Source organism: Homarus americanus, unplaced genomic scaffold (genome assembly GCF_018991925.1).
Source record: "Homarus americanus isolate GMGI-L3 unplaced genomic scaffold, GMGI_Hamer_2.0 scaffold44060, whole genome shotgun sequence".
In the NCBI taxonomy this organism is placed as follows: domain Eukaryota; kingdom Metazoa; phylum Arthropoda; class Malacostraca; order Decapoda; family Nephropidae; genus Homarus; species Homarus americanus.
In genome coordinates, this window is record NW_024756871.1 from 1,306,489 (window position 1) to 1,333,714 (window position 27,226).

Consider the following 27,226-nt stretch of genomic DNA (forward strand, 5'->3'; position numbering starts at 1 on the left):
ACAGCAGCAGAAGGCACAGTAACAGCAGCAGAAGGCACAGTAACAGCAGCAGGGGCCACAGTAACAGCAGAAGGCACAGTAACAGCAGCAGAGGCACAGTAACAGCAGCAGAAGGCACGACAGCAGCAGAAGACACAGTAACAGCAGCAGGGCCACAGTAACAGCAGCAGAAGGCACAGTAACAGCAGCAGAAGACACAGTAACAGCAGCAGAAGACACAGTAACAGCAGCAGAAGGCACAGTAACAGCAGCAGAACAGTAACAGCAGCAGAAGCACAGAAACAGCAGCAGAAGACACAGTAACAGCAGCAGGGCCACAGTAACAGCAGCAGAGGCACAGTAACAGCAGCAGAAGACACAGTAACAGCAGCAGAAGACACAGTAACAGCAGCAGAAGGCACAGTAACAGCAGCAGAAGGCACAGTAACAGCAGCAGAAGACACAGAAACAGCAGCAGAGACACAGTAACAGCAGCAGGGGCCACAGTAACAGCAGCAGAGGCACAGTAACAGCAGCAGAAGACACAGTAACAGCAGCAGAAGACACAGTAACAGCAGCAGAAGGCACAGTAACAGCAGCAGAGGCACAGTAACAGCAGCAAGAAGACAGTAACAGCAGCAGAAGGCACAGTAACAGCAGCAGAAGGCACAGTAACAGCAGCAGGGGCCACAGTAACAGCAGCAGAAGGCACAGTAACAGCAGGAGGGGCACAGCAGCAGCAGAAGGCACAGTAACAGCAGCAGAAGGCACAGTAACAGCAGCAGAGGCACAGTAACAGCAGCAGGGGCCACAGTAACAGCAGCAGAAGGCACAGTAACAGCAGTAGAGGCACAGTAACAGCAGCAGAAGGCACAGTAACAGCAGGGGGGCACAGTAACAACAGGAGGGGCCACAGTAACAGCAGTAGAAGATACAGTAGCAGCAGCAGAAGACACAGTAACAGCAGCAGAAGGCACAGTAACAGCAGAAGGCACAGTACAGCAGAAGACACAGTAACAGCAGCAGAAGGCACGTAACAGCAGCAGAAGGCACAGTAACAGCAGCAGAAGACACAGTAACAGCAGAAGGCACAGTAACAGCAGCAGAAGGCACAGTAACAGCAGCAGAGACACAGTAACAGCAGCAGAAGGCACAGTAACAGCAGCAGAGGCACAGTAACAGCAGCAGAGGCACAGTAACAGCAACAGAAGGCACAGTAACAGCAGCAGAAGACACAGAAACAGCAGCAGGGCACAGTAACAGCAGCAGAAGGCAACAGCAGCGAAGGCACAGTAACAGCAGCAGAAGGCACAGTAACAGCAGGAGGGGCACAGTAACAGCAGGAAGGCACAGTAACAGCAGCAGAAGGCACAGTAACAGCAGCAGAAGGCACAGTAGCAGCAACAGAAGACACAGTAACAGCAGCAGAAGGCACAGTAACAGCAGCAGAAGGCACAATGGACAACAGCAGAGCACAGTAGCAGCAGCAGAAACACAGTAACAGCAGCAGAAGGCACAGTAACAGCAGCAGAAGGCACAGAGTAACAGCGCAGAAGGCACAGTAACAGCAGCAGAAGGCACAGTAACAGCAGCAGAAGGCACAGTAACAGCAGCAGAAGGCACAGTAACAGCAGCAGGGGCCACGTAACAGCAGCAGAAGGCACAGTAACAGCAACAGAAGGCACAGTAACAGCAGCAGAGGCACAGTAACAGCAGGAGGGCACAGTAACAGCAGCAGAAGGCACAGTAACAGCAGCAGAGGCACAGTAACAGCAAGAGGCACAGTAACAGCAGCAGGGGCCACAGTAACAGCAGCAGAAGGCACAGTAACAGCAGCAGAGCACAGTAACAGCAGCAGGGCCACAGTAACAGCAGCAGAAGGCACAGTAACAGCAGTAGAGGGCACAGTAACAGCAGCAGAGGCACAGTAACAGCAGGAGGCACAGTAACGAGGAGGGCCACAGTAACAGTAGAAGATACAGTAGCAGCAGCAGAAGACACAGTAACAGCAGCAGAGGCACAGTAACAGCAGCAGAAGGCACAGTAACAGCAGCAGAAGACACAGTAACAGCAGCAGAAGGCACAGTAACAGCAGCAGAAGGCACAGTAACAGCAGCAGAAGACACAGAAACAGCAGCAGGGGCCACAGTAACAGCAGCAGAAGGCACAGTAACAGCAGCAGAAGACACAGTAACAGCAGCAGAAGGCACAGTAACAGCAGCAGAAGGCACAGTAACAGCAGGAGGGCACAGTAACAGCAGGAAGGCACAGTAACAACAGCAGAGGCACAGTAACAGCAGCAGAAGGCACAGTAGCAGCAGCAGAAGACACAGTAACAGCAGCAGAAGGCACAGTAACAGCAGCAGAAGGCACAGTAACAGCAGCAGAAGGCAGTAGCAGCAGCAGAAGACACAGTAACAGCAGCAGAAGGCACAGTAACAGCAGCAGAAGGCACAGTAACAGCAGGAGGGGCACAGTAACACAGCAGAAGACACAGTAACAGCAGCAGAAGGCACAGTAACAGCAGCAGAAGGCACAGTAACAGCAGGAGGGGCACAGTAACAGCAGAAGGCACAGTAACAGCAGCAGAAGGCACAGTAGCAGCAGCAGAAGCACAGTAACAGCCAGAGGCACAGTAACAGCAACAGAAGGCACAGTAACAGCAGTAGAAGGCACAGTAACAGCAGCAGAAGGCAGAGTAACAGCAACAGAAGACACAGTAACAGCAGCAAAAGGCAGAGTAACAGCAGGAGGGGGCACAGTAACAGCAGTAGAAGGCACAGTAACAGCAGTAGAGGGCACAGTAACAGCAGTAGAGGGCACAGTAACAGCAGTAGAAGGCACAGTAACATAAGAAAATAAGGGGTCTGCAATAGGCCGGTTGGCCTGTGCATGGCAGCTCCTGTCGAGAGTTACTACCACTCTCTATCATCCATGAATCTATCCAGCCTCCTTTTGAAACTTTCCAGAGTTCCCGCATTTACTGCAAAGTTGCTAAGCTTGTTCCACTCGTCCACCACCCTATTTGTGAACCAGTTTCTTCCTATCTCCCTCCTAAACCTAAACTTATCCAACTTGAATCCGTTGCTCCGAGTCCTATCCTGCTCGGATATTATAAGAACTTTATCTATATCCCCTTTATTGATTCCTTTCACCCACTTAAATACTTCTATCATATCTCCCCGCACTCTTAGTCTTTCTAGGGAATGCAAGTTAAGTTTCTTTAACCTATCCTGATATGGAAGGTTTCTAAGTCCCGGAATCATTTTTGTCATTCTTCGCTGCAGTAGAAGGCACAGTAACAGCAGTAGAGGGCACAGTAACAGCAGTAGAGGGCACAGTAACAGCAGGAGGGGGCACAGTAACAGCAGTAGAGGGCACAGTAACAGCAGTAGAGGGCACAGTAACAGCAGTAGAGGGCACAGTAACAGCAGCAGAAGGCACAGTAACAGCAGGAGGGGGCAGCAGCTGGTTGTGTTTCTTCCCTTTGTTGGTCACGCAGTTGACATTTCCGCTTCGTGTTCCTGATGCTGAGTAGCTGAGCGACTTTCTCGTCTCCTACAGCCTGCCTGGCCTGTACCCTACCCTGGCCTAGCCTACCGCCTGCCTCACTCACTCTCACACACACACACAATGCACTTTCACCATCTGGACAAAAAAAGTGTTTCTATACGGGCATGTCCTCTCTGTCTATCTGTCTACCTGTCTGTCTGTCTTGTTAGTCACTCAGCCAATCTTTTCACCTTCCTGTCACCATAATTCACTTTCTGTCTGTCAGCTTTCACCGCCCCGAAATAGTGAAAGACTGAGGTTACACATTCATCCTCAAGTCACCATACTCGTGCACCATACTACTTCACTATTATTGTACACATTCACTGTCAGATATTTATCATCATCATTAGTGTAAGGTTAGGTTAGGGTGGGTTATCTTAAGGTGAAATGAACTAGGTTTGAGAATCTTCAGGTAACCATTCGACTCATTAACAAATTAAAAACAAAAATAAAATCCAAACAGCCAGGAAAAAAATCTAACAACAGATGGCGCCACGAACAGGAAAAGAAACTCGAGCTATACTATATGTAAGTACAGATAACACACTAATCGGCAATCCCTCCACCTCATCTCATTCCTCCTTCCCCTCACACCTGGGACTAATTGGGAGTTCACCTGTCTCACTGCTTCCTTCCTGTGCTTCGTTGCTTCTTTTTTATAGCACTTTTTTGGCCCGTAAAACTCAACTAGATTATATAAATGCAAGTTGTTGTATAGATTTTTTATATATTTTTGTACTTTTTTCTACTTTTCAAATAATGGGCCAATTTGGTTTTTCCCTATTCCCTATCTGGTTGCACCTGCTGATTAAACACCCTAACGTAACCTAACCTAACCCAACCTAACCTAACCTAACCTACTCTAACCTAACCTAACCTCACAAACAGGAGTTCACAGTGTCGTCGCTTGGGGACAGTTAACCTAAGTGTCGTCAGCGACTCTTCCGGTGTAGTGGAGAGGCACGGAGCGGCGGTCACTTGGCTCACGGCCCTTACAAGCAAAGGCGTCACCCTAGTACTGTGTATGTTACCTGGAGGAGGTTAGATGGGGGGAGGGGGGAGTTGATGACGTGAGGGAGGGGAGAGGGGAAGTGGAGGTGTTGTTGACGTAGAGGAGAAGGCGTCATTTAAAAGTATGTGGGGTGAATTATTTATTTATCTACTGACTGATTGACAAACTAATTGACTGATTGATTGATAAATTGACTGACTGAAAGACTGATTGAATGTTTACTCATATCAATTAATCTCCGTGAGGCCATAACATATCCTAACGGGACTCAATCAAAATAGGTCCCAGTTCTAGCACATACCAGTTAGGTTAGGTAGAGGCCTATTTAAGTTAAGGCTTGTTAGGATTGGAGCCATTTTAACGTCACCTCAGCAATAAGAACACCAGTGAACGCTCATCATGATGTGTATGTGTGTGTGTGTGTGTAGTGGGCGTAGCGGCGGGTGCTCATGGTGGTGATGGCGGTGAGTAGCGGTGATGGGGGGAGGCGGGAGGGGGGGTGGCGAGGAACTCCGTCTATTGAGGTCAACGCCACTTCCTTCTGCCACTGACGCCACTAACCATGCTTCCCTTTACCTTACCTTCATCTTTTCTTCCCCCTTCTGCCACCTCTTCCCTCATTCAACACCCCTTCCCTTCTCCTACCTCCCTTTCCCTTTCTCTCCTATTCTTCCCCATCTACTACCCCTTCCCTTTTTCTCCTATTCTTCCCCTTCTCCCGCCTCTTCATCCCCTCCCCTTTCTTCTCCTCCTCCCCACTGGCGCCTATGAGTCACCATTGGCACTGGCACCAATTTATGACCAATAGTTCCCACCTGGCTCTTAAAACATGTCCCCCCCCTGGAGAACACTCTCTATGTATATATATATCCAGTGTTTTAAATAATAATAATAATAAATAAATAAAATGGTTTCTACCTCGAACGCTCCCTCGCCTCATGAACGGTTAGATAAGAAACACCTGCGTTACATCAAGTCAATCAAGGCTGGCAAAACCTCATACCTGTAATATGGTTCTCGATGGCTACTTGAATGGACTTTATACCTACACAAAAAATGCTACGGATATTTCAGATTTATGTTGCGTATTGCATATGTTACGCATTAACCTACCAATGTAACGCTGGACATTATAAAACTTGAAGTAGATAATCTTTTAGGTACGGTATATAGACAATGCAGGTATACAGTACAGTGCATATACAGTAGACCTTTGCAGGTATACAATTTCTGATGTACCTAGATAGCGCAGGTATACAAATAAAGGTAAACCGTAGGGAAATTAATCCAAGGAGAGACAACAAAGCCAGCGGATGTTTATTTCCTATTACGAGGAATAGTCTTTGTAATAGGAACTTCCGTGGCTCCAGACCCTATTGTGTAGGTGACCAGAATAGACCTTCGTGTCATTAAGAACATAAGAAAGTGGGATACTGCAGGAGGCCGACTGGCCCATACAGGGCAGATCCCTTTCACACCCATCCCAGCACTTCCATGTGCCTTTCCAACTTCGTCTTGAAGCTCCCTAGCGTCCCCGATCCTACTATAGCACTCGGTAGCCTATTCCACATAGCCACAACTCTATAACCAAACCAGTGCTTGCCTATATCCTTTCTGAATCGGAATTTATCTAATTTAAAGCCATTTGTTCTAGTTATTTCGTTATTACTGAGCTTCAGAACATCTTCCATTTTACCCTTGTTAATCCCGCTTACCCACTTGAACACCTCTATCATATCTCCCCTAACTCTACGCCTCTCTAATGAATGCAAGCCTAAGCTTTTCAGTCTTTCTTCATATGGAAGGTTTCTAATATTATGGATCATTTTTGTCATTCTTCTTTGTACTCTCTCCAAAGAATCTATGTCCATTCTATAATAAGGACACCAGAATTGAACCGCATAATCCATGTGTGGCCTCACTAATGCTAGGTAAAGTTTCAAGATAACGTCAGCAGTTCTGTTACTCACACTCCTAGATATGAACCCAAGAATCCTGTTTGCCTTGTTGCGAACGCTAATACATTGTTTTCTAGGTTTCAAGTCGTTGCTAACAAATACACCTAGATCTTTTTCACAATCTGAGTTTTCTATTTCCGTGTTACCTAGTTTATACTTAACGTTTGTATTCGTCTTCCCTATCTGTAGTACCTTGCATTTATCAGCATTAAAATTCATTTGCCAGTCTACTGACCACTCATGTAAGGTATCTAGATCTCTTTGAAGGTGTTCAAAGTCACTGTCTGAATTTATCACTCTCCCCATTTTGGTATCATCTGCAAATTTACTAATCCTACTAGTTATACCTAAATCAAGATCATTAATGAATATAACAAACAGCAGAGGGCCTAATACAGATCCCTGGGGAACTCCGCTTTTGACCGCACCCCAGTCTGACTTAAATCCATTTATGCTGACTCTTTGTTTCCTACCAGTTAACCATGACCTAATCCATTTTAATAATGATCCACCTATTCCATGTGCTTCTACCTTCCTTATCAATCTCTCATGAGGGACTCTATCGAATGTTTTACTGAAATCTAAGTAAATTATATCATATGACTTATCATTATCTACCGCTTCATATACTTCTGAGAAAAAGCTAAGCAAATTTGTGAGACAAGAACGTCCCTGGGTGAACCCGTGCTGAGAAGAATGAATTAAGTTGAATGTTTCAAGGTGGCTTCTGATTTTCGTAGCAATAATTGACTCTAGCAACTTGCCTATGATTGACGTGAGACTAATGGGACGGTAATTTGATGCAATTGATTTATCACCTTTTATGAAAATCGGAACTACATTTGCAAGTTTCCAAGCTTCTGGCACTAGGCCTGATTCTAATGACTTATTAAATAAAACTGCTAATGGATTACTCAACTCATCTCTACATTCTTTTAATATTCTAGCATATACCTCGTCTGGACCAGGCGATTTATGAGGCTTCAGTCATTGGTAGTTCTGGCGACGTAGAGACACAACACAACACAGTCAGCAGCTCTCTAATAGACCAGACACAACAACACCACCGCAGTCCTCACTTGGTCAACGACAACAGGTGGCCCCTCAATATACACGCCCAGCTCATGACCTAGAGCTGTGTTAGTTGCTGAGTTAGGCGACACACAATCGATTTTACTGATTAATTTAAGATGTTGTGTTATAGTGGTCATTTCAGGAATGTATTTGAATGATATATGTTAATTTTTGTTTATGCGTGTATTCGTGACGTTGATAGTGTGTTTGTGTATTAGGAGACGTTAATAATATATCTATGAGTGTCCTGTTAACAATGAGACCTTTTTAAACGACACCTAATACAACAAACTCACCTGTACCGGTATTAAGGGGGGGAACATAATTTCTTTAATCCAGGTAAATTTTTGAACCAGGGGTAAAGTGCCTATTTCAAAATATTCTGTACTTTGATTTTGTCTCCTAAGTGGTGTTAAGTGAACGTATCTAGTTAAGGTGGAATCCTGATGTGATTTGGATCTTATTTTTTATCGATTTTGACCACACAGCCAATACACAGCTCCCTTCACCTGGTCCTAGAGCATCTATGAGTGAGTGAATGAGGGGAGAGAGAGGCGAAGGAGGAAAATGAAGAGGAGAAAGGGGAAAGAAGATGAAAAAGGAGGGGGAAGAAAAGAAAGAGGGAAAGTGAGGAGCAAGAAGGAGGAAAAGGAGAAGTAGAAGAAGGAGGCTGGCTGGTACAAGATATGATGTGGGTCAGTGTTATGCCGCCAGCCCCCACTGTGGTCAGGCGGCCCTCACTGTGGTGCTGGCGGTCGACAATACTTACTCCGTCCTTCCTGATGAGCCTCACCCACAGCTAAAGCTTAAGACTCTTATCTAAAGCTACAACTTGACTCTTTTCACAGCTACAACTTAATTCCTTCCACAGCTAAAACGTGACACACACCCATACCGCCAAAAACAGTATTGTAACACCTTTGAACTCATAACCCCTAACATGACTTGGGGGAAATATACACACACTTAAGACCCAAAGCGTTACGACTGGGGGCCGGTATGCAGTGACCCAAGAGGAGGAATGTGTACTGACCTTGAAGCAGGAGCGAGGTCACCAATAGAGTCGTCAGCAGCGAAGTCAGGTCAGGATGACAGGTGGGTCGAGCCATTGTTCTGAAGAAGACAAAACGCAGGTTCATTATACCAGACACGTCACGACATATTCTGCTGTTAGTGTTGTTGTATAGTACATAAATTCACCGCTAGGGTACAAGATCCTCCGTAGTTTAAGAGACAAAACGGGTCATAGCTCCCCAAAATATGATAGAAAACTACTTAATTATCTAACACAAACTTAAATATTACTATTTTACACCCATACATTACGTATCACTAATATCCACATCTATTTGTTAAATTTATCGCGTTTTGGGTGAACGTACACATGCACCGACGGCCAAGACTCACGATTACGTTTCCCCGTCAAATACCTGAAGCTCGACGGGGAAAACGGAGACCAGGGAAGGCAACACATTACACACATCTAACACCTGGACAGAGAAGAAAACACGGAGAATATTTACGCCCCTTGGAACCTTGAAGACCCCACACACCCATCCCACAACCTTACACACACACATCCACAACCACACACACAACCACCCACAGACACTCGTAAAACCTTACACACATGCCTAACACACATACACCCACACACACACATACTTACCCCACAACACACATACCCCACACACACACACACTGTACCCTATACATACACACACACACATACTTACCCCACAACACACATGCACCCCACAACACATACACCCCACACACACATACTTACCCCACAACACACATACACCCACACACACACATACTTACCCCACAACACACATACACCCACACACACACATACTTACCCCACAACACACATACACCCACACACATACTTGCCCACAACACACATGCACCCACACACATACTTGCCCACAACACACATACACACACACACATACTTACCCCACAACACACATACACTTACACATGCTTACCCCTGTACATACACACACACACATACATACCCTAACACATACTTGCCCAACACACATACACCCCACACACACACATGCCCCACAACACACACATGCACCCCACACACATACATGCCCCCCAACACACATACACCCCACACACCCCACACACATGCACCCACACACACATGCCCCCTGACACATACACCCCACACACACATACTTACCCCTAACACACATACCCCACACACACATACTTACCCCTTTTACATGCACACACACACACACATGCCCCACAACACATGCACCCCACACACACACATACTTACCCCACAACACACATACACCCACACACACACATACTTACCCCACAACACACATACACCCACACACACACATACTTACCCCACAACACACATACACCCACACACTACGTCGATTCCTACAACTTATTTTACTGTTATATACTTGTTACCCGGTGCTGTTATTTTTACTGCTGCTGTTACTGCTGTAATGTGGTGCTACAGCTGTTTCTATTGTTACAGTCTTTACAGTTACAGCGGCTTTTATGGTATTATTATTCTTCATGTCTTTGTTAATGGGTGCCGCTATTGGTGTGTAATGTAACAGTGACCCCTGCAAGTTCAACGCTAATATCCAGGTTGGAGTCAGTCAGTTCACTTAACCTTATTAGCAAGAATGATAAATTTCTTAAACCTCTTGAGTACGATGGTTTAATCCCTTGAGTACGATGGTTTAATCCCTTGAGTACGATGGCTTAATCCCTTGAGTACGATGGCTTAATCTCTTGAGTACGATGGTTTAATCCCTTGAGTACGATGGTTTAATCCCTTGAGTACGATGGCTTAATCCCTTGAGTACGATGGCTTAATCCCTTGAGTACGATGGCTTAATCTCTTGAGTACGATGGCTTCACCCCTTGAGTACGATGGACCGGTTTTTTTCAATCCGCTTTCATCGATGAGTTAATAATATATATTCCATCGAGTATATATTAAAGTTAATATGATGGTATGAACTAACTCGACATTCTTAGATAATTGATGAAAATATTAATCCAAAATGACTCCTCCTTCCTTAGCGTTCATTGGTGCTTTAAAAAAATAAAACCTCAAACAACAATAGGATAAATTCAATAAATAGAACTATAGGGTATAATATTTTTTATGACCCTCTCTGTTAACATAATGGATATATTTCATCAGATATTACAGTTTGTCTGATGTTGAATGCGGTGACGAAAACAATGAAAAACACTCATAAAGAATTCGCTTAATAATTGTTATGATTAGTTGGCTTTGTCTTCTGTTGTCGACGTGAGTGCTTGGCGACAGTAAAATTATCTATTAAAAACAAGCATTCCTAAACCACTGTGCATGAAGTCGAACATATTGTGGTAGTCGTGAAATGGGGATCAAAACACACACACACACGAAACATCACAGACCAAACACAGACACAACTACAAAGGTAAATACAGACAGAGACAGACACAGACAGACACAAACAATATGAAAGCTACCGTATATAATGTCGCTATTAACTGCTATTCCCTAATGACTCAATAACTCTCTCGTTACTGCTATTCTGAGTCCGTTGTTGGCTGGACCCTTAAGAGTGAATAGTAAAAAATATTTGTGCTTTATTAAATTACTCCGGGATAATATCGAAAAATCATTTGTTTTTTATTTTATATATCAGGGGACGCGAATTAACTAAAACTAACCTAACCAAAATCACCCGAGGTTATGATAGGTTAGCTTTGGTTAGGTTAGGTTAGGTTATGATAGGTTAGCTTTGGTTAGGTTAGACCCCCTCCCCAGCCACCAATTACCCCCACCTCGCCACCAGCTCTCCCACCATTATCATCATGATCAGCAGCCGTTATAAACAGACAAACAGGAGAGGGGGGGAGAGAGTTTAACCCCCCCACAACATTAGGTAAGCCTCGTGACCTCAGATGACCTTATAACCCACCAGAGGTCAACACGTGACAACACCTCAGCCCTTTCTCCCTTGTCATCCTTTAAGCCCTGTTTCCCTTATTGACACCTAACCCAATAAATTACTGTATCATGTCTCTGTCGGTGTGTGTGTGTGTGTGTGTGTGTGTCCCTCTATCCTTCATATCGTCCTTTCTTCTTCCTTCTATCCCTCCCTTAACCTCTCCTTCCTTCCTTCCCTTCCCTTCACACGAAACTCAATGAATTTCCCGAGGCTTTCTCATGACCCCGACATTATGACCGCAACAACAAGTGGACCCCGTTATTACAATCCTCTCCCCACCCCCCCCAATATTCAATGGAGATTCAACTTAACAACACCAACACCCCCACCACTAACAATTACGACAACAACAATAACAACTATAACAACACCAATAATAATAATAAACACAATAACAGGGAAAGAATGTTTATTAAGGTCAGCTGATAAGGCATTTAATTCAGCCTCAGAGATACTCCTTCAACCAAACCAAAGAATAACTCACACAAAACACCTTTAACCACATCAACACTTGCCAACACTTTGAGTACAGTGATTCAGCCCAGTGATTACGGTGACTTGAGTACCATGACTTAACCCCCTGAGTACGATGTTTTAACCCCTTGAATATGATGACTTAGTCTGTTGAATACGATGCCTTCAAGGGGATAAATTTTCTTTCTAAATAAACAATTTCAGTCTAGTATGGCCAGGCGGTGGTGCGTCCAGGTGTGGGGGAGAGCTCAATGAATTTCCCGAGGCTTTCTCATGACCCCGACATTATGACCGCAACAACAAGTGGACCCCGTTATTACAATCCTCTCCCCACCCCCCCCAATATTCAATGGAGATTCAACTTAACAACACCAACACCCCCACCACTAACAATTACGACAACAACAATAACAACTATAACAACACCAATAATAATAATAAACACAATAACAGGGAAAGAATGTTTATTAAGGTCAGCTGATAAGGCATTTAATTCAGCCTCAGAGATACTCCTTCAACCAAACCAAAGAATAACTCACACAAAACACCTTTAACCACATCAACACTTGCCAACACTTTGAGTACAGTGATTCAGCCCAGTGATTACGGTGACTTGAGTACCATGACTTAACCCCCTGAGTACGATGTTTTAACCCCTTGAATATGATGACTTAGTCTGTTGAATACGATGCCTTCAAGGGGATAAATTTTCTTTCTAAATAAACAATTTCAGTCTAGTATGGCCAGGCGGTGGTGCGTCCAGGTGTGGGGGAGAGAAAGGGGAGGGGAAAGGAGGTGGAGAGGGGGAGAGGAAGGTGGGGGAGTGGAGGGGATATCTGGGGTGAGTGAGGCACGGAGGTGATGTCAATAATTTCAGGTAGATAGATGATGATATTGACACCTGTGCTTAGTCATCACCATCACCTCTCTCTCTCTCTCTCTCTCTCTCTCTCTCTCTCTCTCTCTTCGTAGTGTCCAAGGCCAGGCAGATCAGGCTATGAGTCACGCCCTGCTGCTCCTCCTTCCTCTTCCTCCTTCTCCTCCTTTCCTCCCGCCCACATCCTGAATCATTTACTTATTGATTTCTACATGTGTATATTTCTGATCTTTTCGTGATACCTGCAGCCCTGATATCCAGGACCCCATGATACCCAGTCCCATGATACCCAGCCCCTTGATATCCAGACCCCTATGATACCCAGCCCCTTGATATCCAGCCCCCATGATACCTAGCCCCATGATACCCAGCCCCATGATGCCCAGCCCCTTGATACCCAGCCCCTTGATACCCAGACCCCATGATACCCAGTCCCATTATACCCAGTCCCTTGATACCCAGCCTCTTAATCACACTGATATTCTAGTTACACACGTTCTTTGATCTCCAGTTAAGAGGAGGAGACCAGGTGTTGTGTCAGGTAAGATGAGGAGACCAGGTGTTATGACAGGTAAGATGAGGAGACCAGGTGTTATGACAGGTAAGAGGAGGAGACCAGGTGTTATGACAGGTAAGAGGAGGAGACCAGGTGTTGTAACAGGTAAGAGAAGGAGACCAGGTGTTGTGACAGGTAAGAGGAGGAGACCAGGTGTTATGACAGGTAAGAGGAGGAGACCAGGTGTTGTAACAGGTAAGAGAAGGAGACCAGGTAAGCAGGACAGGGAGAGGAGACCAGGTGTTATGACAAGTAAGAGGAGGAGACCAGGTGGGTTGTAACAGGTAAGAGAAGGAGACCAGGTGTTGTGGACAGGTAAGAGAAGGAGACCAGGTGTTGTGACAGGTAAGAGGAGGCGACCAGGTGTTGTGACAGGTAAGAGAAGGAGACCAGGTGTTGTGACAGGTAAGAGAAGGAGACCAGGTGTTGTGACAGGTAAGAGAAGGAGACCAGGTGTTGTGGACAGGTAAGAGGAGGAGACCAGGTGTTGTGACAGGTAAGAGAAGGAGACCAGGTGTTGTGACAGGTAAGAGAAGGAGACCAGGTGTTGGTGACAGGAAGAGGAGGAGACCAGGTGTTGTGACAGGTAAGAGGAGGAGACCAGGTGTTATGACAGGTAAGAGGAGGAGACCAGGTGTTGTGACAGGTAAGCGGAGGAGACCAGGTGTTCGTCATTTGAAGTCGTCTAGTCACCAAGAACGCATCTCAGGGCGTGGCGGATTCTGCTGGATTTTATTTGTTAAGTGGGCAGCAACCTTGAGGTGGGTGGTGTGGAGGCGAGGCAAGAGTGTGTGGAGGTGAGGCAAGAGTGTGTGGAGGCGAGGCAAGAGTGTGGAGTAAGGGAGGCAAGAGAGGTGGAGGCGAGGCAAGAGGTGGAGGTGAGGGCAGAGTGTGGAGGCGAGGCAAGAGGTGGAGGTGGGATGCAAGAGTGTGTGGAGGCGAGGCAAGAGGTGTGGAGGTGAGGCAAGAGGTGTGGAGGTGAGGCAAGAGGTGGGAGGCGAGGCAAGAGTGTGGGACGCGAGGCAAGAGGTGGGAGGCGAGGCAAGAGTGTGGGAGGCGAGGCAAGAGTGTGGGAGGCGAGGCAAGAGGTGGAGGCGAGGCAAGAGGTGTGGAGGCGAGGCAAGAGTGTGGGAGGTGAGGCAAAAGTGTGGAGGCGAGGCAAGAGTGGAGGCGAGGCAAGAGGGAGGCGAGGCAAGAGGTGGGAGGGCGAGGCAAGAGTGTGTGGAGGTGAGGTAAGAGGTGGAGGTAAGGTAAGAGTGTGGTGGAGGTGGGAGGCAAGAGTGGGGAGGTGAGGCAAGAGAGTGTGGGAGGCGAGGCAAGAGGTGGAGGTGAGGCAAGAGGTGGGAGAAGAGTAAGAGGTGGGAGGCGAGGCAAGAGTGTGTGGGAGGCGAGGCAAGAGAGTGTGGAGGCGAGGCAAGAGAGTGTGGAGGCGAGGCAAGAGAGTGTGGAGGCGAGGCAAGAGTGTGTGGAGGCGAGATGAGAGTCTGTGGCGTGGAGGTGAGGCAAGAGTGTGTCTAACCTAACCTAACCTAAGCCAACCCAACCCACTGTAACCCAACGTAAACTAACCTAAGCTAAACTAACCTATGTAAAGTTAAGTTAGGTTAGGTTAGCTTTGGGTAGACTTAGGATAAAGGGTAGACAATACAAGCGAGAGAACACAGGTGAGAGACAAAGGAGAGAGAACACAAGTGAGAGATAAAGTGAGAGAGAAAAGGTGAGAGATAAAGAGAGAACAGGTGAGAGATAAAGAGAGAGACAGGTGAGAGATAAAGAGAGAGACAGAACAGGTACGAGAGAGAGAGAGACTGACCATTCAACTCCTCAAGGTAATGTATAATCAGGTTCTTGTTAAGTGCCCGTTACTCTCTCTCTCTCTCTCTCTCTCTCTCTCTCTCTCTCTCTCTCTGAAGTATTGGTGGTCGCTCAGTGTGTGTGTGTGTGTTAGAGAAGGGGGGGGGAGGTTGAAAGGGCAAAATTAAGTTGGTTCATTAAGGTTAGGTAAGGTTGAGTTAGGTTAGGTTAGGTTGGGTAAGGCTCCACCAGACCTAAATCTCTGAGAGCTGGCTACGAAGGCTCCAGGCGTCACTCAATTACCGTAGCGGGAAATTCAGGGCCGGACCTTTAAATGTCGTGTGTGTGTGTTACGTCATTGATGTGCTTTAGTTAGGTTAATAATTAATCCTTCAAGTCGTATATTTCTTGAAGTTGGTGTGTTCATAACTCTCTCTCTCTCTCTCTCTCTCTCTCTCTCTCTCTCTCTCTCTCTCACTTTCACACACACATGAAGAGTTAAGTGAATTACCCAGTTCCAGATATACAGGAGGTGTTGGAAATAACCTTAGTCCTGGGTTGATGCAGATGTGAGGTCTACAAGAAAAAAAAATAATTAAAATAAACTGTAGGTTCCCTTTCTATCAGGTGGAGGAGGGGTAAGGGCGGGCGATGTACAAAGAGGACGAGCCTTCAATCATCGAGGTCCTATAGACACGGTATATAGGTTACAGACGCTCACACACTCACGGGGTTGGTTGGCATTTTGACATCTCAGTACAGGCAGGTGTTGTGTTGTTGCTGAGGGTATCGTTATGATCAAGATACCGGTAGCCTCTTGAAAGGTCTGATCACAGTTAACACGATAGATCAATAAGTATTACCGTTACATTAAGTACGTACACACACTAGCCTCGTTTAACTTGTCTTAGTTTTTTCTTAATCTGACATATTGGTGAATTACAGTCAACCTAAGAAATACCGCATTATGAAATCACGTTTATCGCCTCAGTATCCTTGGTCAACCGTTCTTCATATCACAACAAAAACACTTACAAAAAATAAGGAGGGATATTGGTTCCTCCTAAGTGCTCTGGAGAATCCGATAACGGCGACGAACCGATAGAATAGAAGACGTCTGGGATCTAGGGTAATCGACGAGAAGCGAAACGTATCTGTACTTGGGACTTCATAGTTTATATTGGGTTTTTTTTTCGTCGTTTGAGAAATTGTATCGATAAATTTACATTATATACACTGTACTTATATTCCCTTGCGTTAATTTGTTGTTTTAGATAAAGAAAGCGCAAAACAGACCCTGGGTGAATTGCGCATGCGTGGGATTAGCAAGCATAAACAATCACATTCTTCTCTTTATCCACACCAAGGAGCAAACACCATCCAGCGCACGGCAAGAAATTTTTCTACACGATATCTTCACATGCATCTAGAATGACTGTAGATATTCACACTGGATGACTGATTTATGCAGCAGAGGGAACCATGCGCCAAGACAGCTCTTACTTAGTGTTTTTTCTTTGCTAAGCAGAGCGTATCTGGGACGAGGAAATTTTAAGGAATGACAAGCGTGGACAGACTGGGAGGAACAGCCAGAAGCACACGGGTAATCAGTTTGTGTCAGTGGGTCACAACCACGGCAGGATGGCTTTACCTCCACCCGTGGTTTTTCCTGGCTGTCTCCACCACTCACGGTCTCGTCTTACTGTCTCGATCTCTCACTGTCTTGTCTGTCTCTCTTGCCCCTCACTGTCTCGTCTAACTTACCCTTCCACCACTCAAAACTGTCTCGTCTCTCTCTCTCTCTTGCCCCTTCACTCATACTGTCTAATATTTCATCTCAATATCTCGATCTCACACTTTTCTCGTCTCATTAGTTCGACCATGCCAGAATTATGACGTCTTAAAGTTGATTATGGCGCAGCAAGCGGGTGTGACTGACTTGTCCACCTTCACTGTACCTGCCAGGTCTAACTATACCACTGGGCTAACTAGTCTCACTTAAGCTCAGTTACTAGTCTCAGTGTTCCTTAGCTCAAAATTACTTGGATCTGTTTCTTGGGTCAGAGTTACTAGGTGTGGTGGAAGTAAAAGTTACCAGGTAGGTTTTTTGGGGGGTGTCCAGTCTGTAGTGAGGAATGAACAAAGGTTTCCACGAAGTATGAATCAGTATCGGGGAGAGCGTGGCGAGTATTGGGGTGGGGGCGTGGCGAATATTGGGGTGGGGCGTGGCGAATATTGGGGTGGGGCGTGGCGAATATCAGGGCGTGGTGTGGTGAATATCGGGGCGTGGTGTGGCGAGTATTGTGACGGACATGGTTGACCAGCAAGAGTCTGGGCGAAGTAGCTCAAGGAAGACTAGTCGGTGGGTCAGTACGGTTGGTATACACACTCTCCTTGTCTAGCCTCCTAGGACATATAATTGTGTCTCTCTCTCTCTCTCTCTCTCTCTCTCTCTCTCTCTCTCTCTCTCTCTCCGGCGTGGATGCATACTTGGGTGTGTCGGAAACGATAACTTTCGGTAAACAGAAGAGTTGTCCTCCCTGCTGCGTTGACCATCTGCTATTTATTACTTGATCAATGCTCCTATTGCTCATTTATGATTTAGATAAAAACAGTCATCTTGCCTCCAGTAATGTTTCAGTTAAATCCTTCGTTGGGATATTTTATATTTAACAAATTCAGTAGATTAAGTTTTCTTTGATTATGACTAATTAGGTCCCATTTTTATCCATTTTAGTATATTTGGGTTGGGTTGGGTTGGGTTGGGTTAAATGACGCAAATATATCACCATCATTTATCGAACTTCCTATGAATTCCTTTCCGTGCCAGTGTGTGTTGTTGTGTTCTTTTAATTAATTGGATTTGTAAGCGGATAGGTAATCGCGAACGCTCTCCGGAAGGTAAACAAAGGGAAAGTGGGACTGCTGAAGACCGCCTGCCACCTTTGACATGTACACCACGACGCGAGGAGTTTTTAAACCGTTCCTACCTGAAAGTTTTGGTTTGCACAACACAGATCATGACAGAGTGGTGGTGGTGGGTGTGTCTGTCAGGCAGAATAAACGAGTCCCTTTTGTAACCAGTGGTGAGTGAAGCACAGTGCCCAGTGGGTGTGGTCATGACTTTATACATACTGTTACGGTACCCGATTTTTCACATCAATAAGTGGCATTGATTCACTATAAAGCACATGACAGTATATACATGAATATAGTTTAACAGAGACAGACATACACACATTCCCCAGACTTCACGCTATATTAAAACAAACAGCGGAACATTTATCTTGCAGAATAATCCATTGTCGTTAAAGGTCAGAGTTGTGAGGACCTTTGCGTGGTGACCTTTGACCCGAGTTCCGTTGGCTGTCACGATAATAGCCATCATAAAAAAAATTTAATTGTTCTACATTATTTTGGCATATTTTCCGCGACTCTGGGTTAGTGAGGTCTGCCACGAACTGTGTTTTAAATACGAGTTTTACGGAGTTCATGTTGGTATGTCTGTCTATCACCTCAACCACTCGCTCCCCCATCCACCCTCCCACCCCCACTCGCTCCCCCATCCACCCTCCCACCCCCACCCGCTCCCCCATCCACCCGCCCACCCCCACTCTCTCTCTCTTACCCACTCGCTCCTTCAACCACCCTCCCCCACCTTCTCGTTCCTCCAACCATCCACCTAACTCCACTTTCTCCCACACTCACTCCTCCGTTCCCCCACCCACTCCCACACTCCTCCCACTCCAAGTCGCATATCATGGGAAATATTTAATGATCAACAAATTACGTAGAATTAAGTGTAGTTAACATCTCGAGTAAATAGGTCAAGAGCACCGTCAAGTAATTACAAGTGCATTTAACTACTCTCATGAACTATTCAATAAATACGTCATCAGTTATTACCATAGACATTATGAACTAAATACCGTACCATTAAAATTATATCACGAAATTATGTCTCGATTTTTTATATAAAAATTATCGTAAAATAACTAAAAATGATGTATAATCTCGGATGCCTTAAAATACCCTTAAATTTAAAAATGAATTGAATATTGAAGAACAAATCTAATTCACACACACACGCACATACACACGCACGCACACACACACAGGAAGCACACAGACAAGTGCCTTAGGGAGAGTATCTCACGGTGTTTGTACTTCCCAGAGGCAGTTACCACTCAAGTGTCCCTCAAGCTCCCCCCCCCCCCCTCCTCTGGTTATCTCTCTGAATTTACCTCAAGGTGGGAAGTGACTCACCGGACAGCAGGACTTGTAATAATAATAAATGTGTGTGTGTGTTAGTTTGTTGGTCCGTGTCTCACTTAACTACTTATTTACGATTTATACACCCAAGCAGACAAATTCATAGATGCATACTTACATAAGCATACATACGTCTAAATACGAACACATCCCCTCACAGTCCCTCACCCAGCCTCACACTCGCCCTCTCATCCTTGCCTCTCTCCCACACACTACCTTTTATAGCTATGGCCTTCTGAGTAAGATTTCCTCGTGTGTGTGTGTGTGTGTGTGTGTGTGTGTGTGTGTGTGTGTGTGCGCGCTATACACACTCCACAATCCCTCATCCACCCAACAATACGTCTGTACAACAAAATTAAATCGCCAAGGGAGGCAGAAGGCGGGCGAATTGTGCATCTGACGAAGGTTTCAGGAGTGTATCTAAGAGGCGGAATGATAGCCAGGCGCTGTTTTGTGTAAGAGAGAGACTTTCTATACTTGTTTACTGTTGAAAACCCTCTTTATCTGTCTGTATCTGTCTATTTGTCTGTTAAGAGGAAGTCGAGGACGCATAGACAGACACACGCACACCAAACAAGAGGTAACTGAGACACAGGAATGCGGATTCTCAAATTTTCCCAACGAGAATTCTTTATTTTTTCTCCCCAAGCTTGGGTGGAGTCTCAGTGTATATTGGCCGCCATGATTGTACCAGCTGAACTTCATCTCTCTCACCGTTCAAGGTAAACAAGGGTGTGGAAGAAGGGCCCATCAGCTACATTTGTGGTTAGTGACAAGTGACTGATGCAAAGCGCGTGTCAGGTGGGTGGCTGGTGAGGAGCCTGCAGGAGGACGGAGGGAGAGGTGGTGCAGGGGAGTGTGTGTGTAGGAAGGGAGCGGGCCCAGAACACCGCTAGGAAATACCTGAAAAAACTCAGGTGGGTGATTAGCGGTGATACTGGCAGGTAAGAACTGGACGAGGCGCTGAAGGAGGCGGTGATGGTGGTAGAATATGGTGGGGAGAGGGAAGAAGGGGGAGGAGGGAGAAGGGAGGATGGGGAAGGGAGGATGGGGGAGGGGGAGGATGGGGGAAAGGGAGAAGGGCAAGAAGGGGAGCTGTGTCATTGGGAATTTTTTAGGGTGTAGTGGTGAGGAATTCGAATTTTTGCTCCCAGACATCGGCTAGTTTATTGTACACCTCATATCCATCCAGTGAGCGGTAGACCCCAAAAGGATTACATAGCAGAGGAAATGGGAAGGAGGTGAAGGATTTGTGGGGAGGGGGAGAATTGGGGAAGCGGGGAGAAAGTGGGGAGGTAGGAAGGAAGTGAGGGGGTAAGTGACGAAGGTTGATCAGGCAATCACCAAGACGCCAGGATGCTGAATGTCCAATCATTGACAATACATAATCCTGATGAAGGAATTGAAGGGTAGGGAGGGAGGGAGGGAGGGAGGGAGGGAGGGAGGGAGGGAAGGAGACAAGAAGAGAGAGAAAGCATGATAAAGAAAGGCTTGGAGAAAGTAAGATTTAACAGACACAGTGAAAGCTATTCCATGGGCCCGGGAGCTTAATCCAGGTTACAAGGGAAAAATATATATATATACACAGCTTTTATGATTAGTGATGGTTAGGTTAGGTTAGGGGTGGTGAGGTTAGGGGTGGTGAGGTTAGGGATGGCTAGGTTAGGGGTGGTGAGGTTAGGGATGGCTAGGTTAGGGGTGGTGAGGTTAGGGATGGCTAGGTTAGGGGTGGTGAGGTTAGGGATGGCTAGGTTAGGGGTGGTGAGGTTCGGGATGGCTAGGTTAGGGGTGGTGAGGTTGCCTGGCTCCTTGTTCATCACCCCGAGACTCCCAGAGAACATTGCTGAAGTCACTGATCAACCCTCCAAAAGGATTGATCAACCTTCCAAGTGCTTGATCAACCCTCCAAACGCTTGATCAACCCTCCAAACGCTTGATCAACCTTCCAAGTCACTGATCAACCCTCTTAGCGCTTGGTCAGCCTTCCAAGTGCTTGATCAACCCTCCAAAAGCGTCATCAACCTTCCAAAGGCTTGATCAACCCTACAAACGCTTGATCAACCCTCCAAACGCTTGATCAACCCTCCAAACGCTTGATCAACCTCCCAAGTCACTGATCAACCCTCTAAGCGCTTGGTCAACCTTCCAAGTTACTGATCATCCCTCCAAAGGCTTGATCAACCCTCCAAACGCTTGATCAACCCTCCAAGTCACTGATCAACCTTCCAAGTCACCGATCATCCCTCCAAAGGCTTGATCAACACAACAAAGTCACAGGAGTAAGAGACCTCAGAATAGACGGGCACTCTCTTTCAATTGGCTGGTGGACATGATGTGGAAGTGAGGCTGCTGAGAGAGAGAGAGAGAGAGAGAGAGTGGACCGCCAGCAACAAAAACAGGTTGACCACCAGAGTCCTGCATCATCAAGGAGACAAAGCGGACCCTAACTTACTACTAATATATGGAACACACACACACACACACACACACACACACACACGCACACATACGCGCGCGCACTCAATCCAGGTAAAAACCACATCCTATCCTACATTTCTTCCATCCTAAGGGCGACACATCCCTCCTTCCCTGGCCACGACAGACCCACATCTCCTCCCCAACTTCCATCATATCACCGACACACTCTTGACTCATCCTCCAGGTCACTGCCACACCCTATAGCCACACTGTTGGTCATAAGTGACTTGCTATTTTCCTTTTCGTTGTGTCAAGGTGTGTGTGTGTGTGTGCTATCTCGTCATGGTCAGCTAGTGGTGGAGATGGTGGTAGTGGTGATGCTAGAGCTGATGGTGATGATGGTGGTGGTGGTGGTGGTGGTGATGATGATGGTGGTGTGGTGGTGCTAGTGGTGGTGGTGATAGCAGTAGTGATGGTGGTGAAAGCAATGGTGATGATGGCGGTGATAAGTGTTGATAGCGGTGGTAGTAGAGGCGACGGCGATGATGATGATGATGATGGTAACAGACTTTTAGTAACAACGACGATGATAACAGTAACGAAAGTGACAATGACGACACCATCAGATAGGGGGGTGTACTGTATACTTATGGTTGGATGGTGACTATAACGAGGCCCGCCATCACAGTGTCGAGAAAGTGTAACAAGAGAATTAATAATCAGGCGGTAGACCACTGCCCCAAGTTACACCTCACCTAAGACTCATATATTCTAATGTACACTATGTAAAAAAAGGAGAGAGAGAGAGAGAGAGAGAGAGAGAGAGAGAGAGAGAGAGAGAGGAGTATGCAGTAAAAAAAATACGAAATATGCAACAGGAAAACAGACATGCAAAAGAAAATAGCCGGGAATACAATAGGAAAATGGCTCGATACGCAGCAGGAAAATGCCCGGGAATGCGCAAAATTAATCATGAGTCCTGATAAATACAGTAAAAATTCCAAAATACACAGAAACACCCAAATATGCCTAAAAATTCTACATAACCACGAAAATGTCTAAATACGCAAGAAAATACCAAGATACGCAATTGAATACCAAAATACGCAATACAATACCAAAATACGCAATGCAATTCCAAAATACGCAAGAAAATACCAAAATATACACAAAAATACCCAAACACACAAGAAAATACCAAAATAAAACAGAAAACCGGGATGCACAAGAAACACACGGGAACACACAAGTAAAATTACCCCCCGGGAATGCACAAGAAAAAAAAACACCCGGGCATGCACAAGTAAAAAATACACCCCGGAATGCACAAGAAACACCCGGGAATGCAAAAAAAAAACACCCGGGCATGCACAAGTAAAAAAAACAGAATGCACAAAAACCTGAATGGGAATGCACAAGTAAAAAAACACCCAGGAATGCACAAAAAAAACCCGGGCATGCACAAATAAAAAAAACACCCGGGAATGCACAAAAAACACCCGGGAATGCACAAGTAAAACTACCGCAATGTACAGCAACGAAATATAAATGCAGAAGTAAATGAGCAACCAGGAAAGAAAGCCAAGACTGTTCTCACACGGGAGTGGTGGTGGTGACGGGGCAGACACTACGCCACATAGATCACGCCGCCTTGATCACGAGAGAAGGTGTAGACCAGTGAATCTCACACACACACACACAACGATAAAAATGATTCATTGGATGACCACGACAGACAGTCACGATAGATGAGGAATTGGGGATATCAAACGCAATGAGTACGACGATTTTAAGCACTTAAGTACGATAATTTAGCCCCCTGAATACAATGACTTAATCCCCTGAGTACAATGACTTAATCCCCTGAGTACAATGACTTAATCCCCTGAGTACAATGACTTAATCCCCTGAATACAATGATTGAAACCCCTTAAGTATAATGACTAACCCTTTACGTAAGGTGTCTGAACTCTTTAAATACAACGATTCAACTCATTAAGTACGAAGAATTTCCCGCTTGAATACAATGACCGGGCTGCTTAAACATCGAATGGTATTACAAGCTACAACTCAAACACCTGTCTGTCCTCCAAGAAGTCTATAGATTACTAGCTGGCCCAGTATTGAAGTCACTCTGTGTAAGTGTGTGTAACATCTTCCCACTCCTGTCACTGTTACACAAGGCTGTTATAGCATCGTTTAATAACATAATAGAAGCAAAGGTGAGTGGGAATGACATGCATTACACCAGACCTCATATCATCGTTTAATAAGTGATTCAGTAACTATTTGATATCAGTAATTACCTCATTCCATCATTACGCTTATACAACAAGGTCAAGTTGACTGTATTCTGACCCGTAAAAGCATATTAACTTATATTGCAGCTTACATGAAGTTTAGACATCCCAGCTTATTACACATGGTTATTAAAACAACTGGTGGGTTAGGTTAAGTTAGGGTATTTTAGGTTAGGTTAAGTTCGGGTACGTTTGGTTAAGTTCGGGTACGTTAGGTTAAGTTAGGGTACTTTAGGTTAGGTTAAGTTCGGGTACGTTAGGCTAGGGTAGGTTTGATTAGATTAGGTTAAGGTATTTCATCATCAGGTGAAATAAACTGAGGTATCTCATCTTCAGGTGTTTCGGCAATCCTCCTTCTCAAACACAGTACAAAAGGGCTGAGAAATAATCAACACCTCATTCCATTATCCTCTCATCTTTCTCAAGGCTGTGGAAGCCATCCATTAACACCTGTTTCACTACAATCATCTCACGAATGATTGCTGGTAATCATTTGGGATGGGGATGATTCAACGTGTGTGTGTATGTGTCAGGAAATTGGCATATTTTGAAATAGGAGATGTGAAAATTGTGTAAGTGTAATTATATTTTTGGATGGTGGTGGTGTGGAGGGGTAGGTGGTGGGGGTGGTGGGGGAGGTGGTGAGGGGGGTGGTGGTGTTTAATAGTGGGTGGTGGGTGTTAGTGGAAGTTGGTGGGGGTTTTTTTTTTGGGGGGGGGAGAGAAAGGAAGGGTGAAAGAAGATTAGAGGTGGGGAAAGGAAGTTATAGTTTGGAAATTGAAGAAATTTAGGAGGTAAGAGAGGGCGGGCTGACCGCCTAGCTAAGCTAATAGTGTGTTAGGGTTGTGTCATGGGTTAGTTATTGTCTGTTAGTACAGGCACTAGACAGCCTACCCTGTCCCATATATGGGTGTTTTAAGGGCCTTATTTCATATTCCGCCGACCCTACTGGCGGATGCTGGTCTAGGGAGGTTGTCTATTGCCTGGCCGTGTAGATCGGGGGTGGTAATGGACCTTTTGAGATTTGGTAACTTTTTGGGAACCATGTATGGTTGTTGTCGCTATCTGGTGGGAGTCTTTGAAGGAGTTCTTGCTCTGATAATTTATTAGTTCTCCACATTATGTTGCATTATTTTCACTGCATTACGTAGCGAGTCCATTATATCTTGTTTTTGGTTTTGGGGGATCTCTCAGATTCGTGGTTTGTTCACTGTGCGTCCATTCCTCAATTTTTTTATCATCCCAACGGATGACTTTTGGATGCAGTTTGTTAAATCGACCTGTTTTTGTTTAATGGCCTTGTGGATGGCCGCCTCGAAAATTGGGTGGTCGTACTTCCATTTCATCTTGTACTCAATTACTCCTCTAGCGACTTCATCACGTGTACAGTCCTCGTTGATGTGGTCTGGTACGTAGATGCTTAGTTTCAGGTCTTTACCTGATAGATCGCTTGGAGTCTGAGAGACAGGTGTCATCTCCGGTGTGGGTACTTGTGGTGGTGGTAGTTAGTGATGGTAGGTGGGTGGTAGTGGATGGTAGGTGTAGGTCGGTGGTAATGGATGGTAGGTGGGTGGTGGTGGGTCGTAGGAGGGTAGTAGTGGGTGGGGTGGTGGTGGTAGGTGGTGGGTCGTAGGAGGGTAGTAGTGGGTGGTGGTGGTAGGTGGTGGGTCGTAGGAGGGTAGTAGTGGGTGGGGTGGTGGTGGTAGGTGGTGGGTCGTGGGAGGGTAGTAGTGGGTGGGGTGGTGGTGGTAGGTGGTGGGTCGTAGGAGGGTAGTAGTGGGTGGGGTGGTGGTGGTAGGTGGTGGGTCGTAGGAGGGTAGTAGTGGGTGGGGTGGGTGGTGGTGGTGGGTGGTGGGTCGTAGGAGGGTAGTAGTGGGTGGGGTGGTGGTGGTGGTAGGTGGTGGGTCGTAGGTGGGTAGTAGTGGGTGGGGTGGTGGTGGTAGGTGGTGGGTATTATTGTGAGTGATGAAAATGTCGATTGTAGTGAATCATTATGATCTGAGAATGTGGTGATTGTGGTGTGATGGCTTAGTTTAAGTACCAGTAGAGAATGGTCGTTTATTATATTTAACATTAAGAATCACAATATAATCCCCCAAACATACAAACACTTAAAACATAGAGGCACACACCACAAACACACACTCCACCTGGTGAAATCATCGTCCGGAGATCTTACCTTAAGATAAGTCAAGAATGTGGGCAAAAAAAAACACTCCTGAGTTTTGTGTGAAAGCAGAGGGCGAAGGATGCCCACGCCCACACGCCTAGAATGTCCCAAACATTCGTAAGGTTAATTCTAATCTTACCTTAACAGAGTATAAACATGCAATGGCCGGCTCAACATAATCAAGGGAAAAATACAAAATTGGAAGTTAGGTAATTACGGTTAGGATTCCACCTTCGTATTATGGAGTTAGGGGAAGAGGGATTTTTACCTTACGGGATTTTGAGACTGTGATGGCGAGGACTAAAGCCCAACCTACCTTGTCAGGGGGTACGAGTCGGAATCTCCTCCAGCCGCACGTAGTGACGCACGCTACTCACACTTAGCACATATCCCACTCCCTCACACACACACTCACTCACTTAAAATACACAAACGAGAGACGTATCCACGGATGATCACTCTTTTCATTTAGTTCATTTCATGAAGACATGGTTAGTATCCCCGGCGAAGCGACTCACACACACACTACCACTCTCTAAGATGGCTTTGACCCCACTGAATTCCTCAAAGCTTAAGACCGATACCTGCAGGCCATGTGTGGTTACCAGATGTTGCCAGCGGAGGAAGACGCTAACACCCACACATCTTTCCTGGCACTTTTAACCCCTTTTCTTCATTAATTTCTTCCTCCCTAATCACACACCAATAAAAACGATAAATCAGCTGTTTAGAATAATGCAAAAAAGAAACTTAGGTATTAACACGGAAAGACAAGAAGCTATT

At 45.8% G+C, this 27,226-nt stretch overlaps 1 protein-coding gene across 1 annotated transcript in view; it reads right to left on the reverse strand.

Moving 5' to 3' along the window:
• LOC121856985 (cadherin-87A-like) overlaps positions 1-26,987 on the reverse strand; it is a 77,827-nt gene extending 50,840 nt beyond the window's left edge. The window contains 2 exon segments of the mRNA XM_042352782.1: positions 8,612-8,691; positions 26,760-26,987. Coding sequence (XP_042208716.1) covers positions 8,612-8,687 — 76 coding nt within the window. The 5' untranslated portion in view covers positions 8,688-8,691; positions 26,760-26,987.
• Positions 26,988-27,226: the final 239 nt, after the last annotated feature.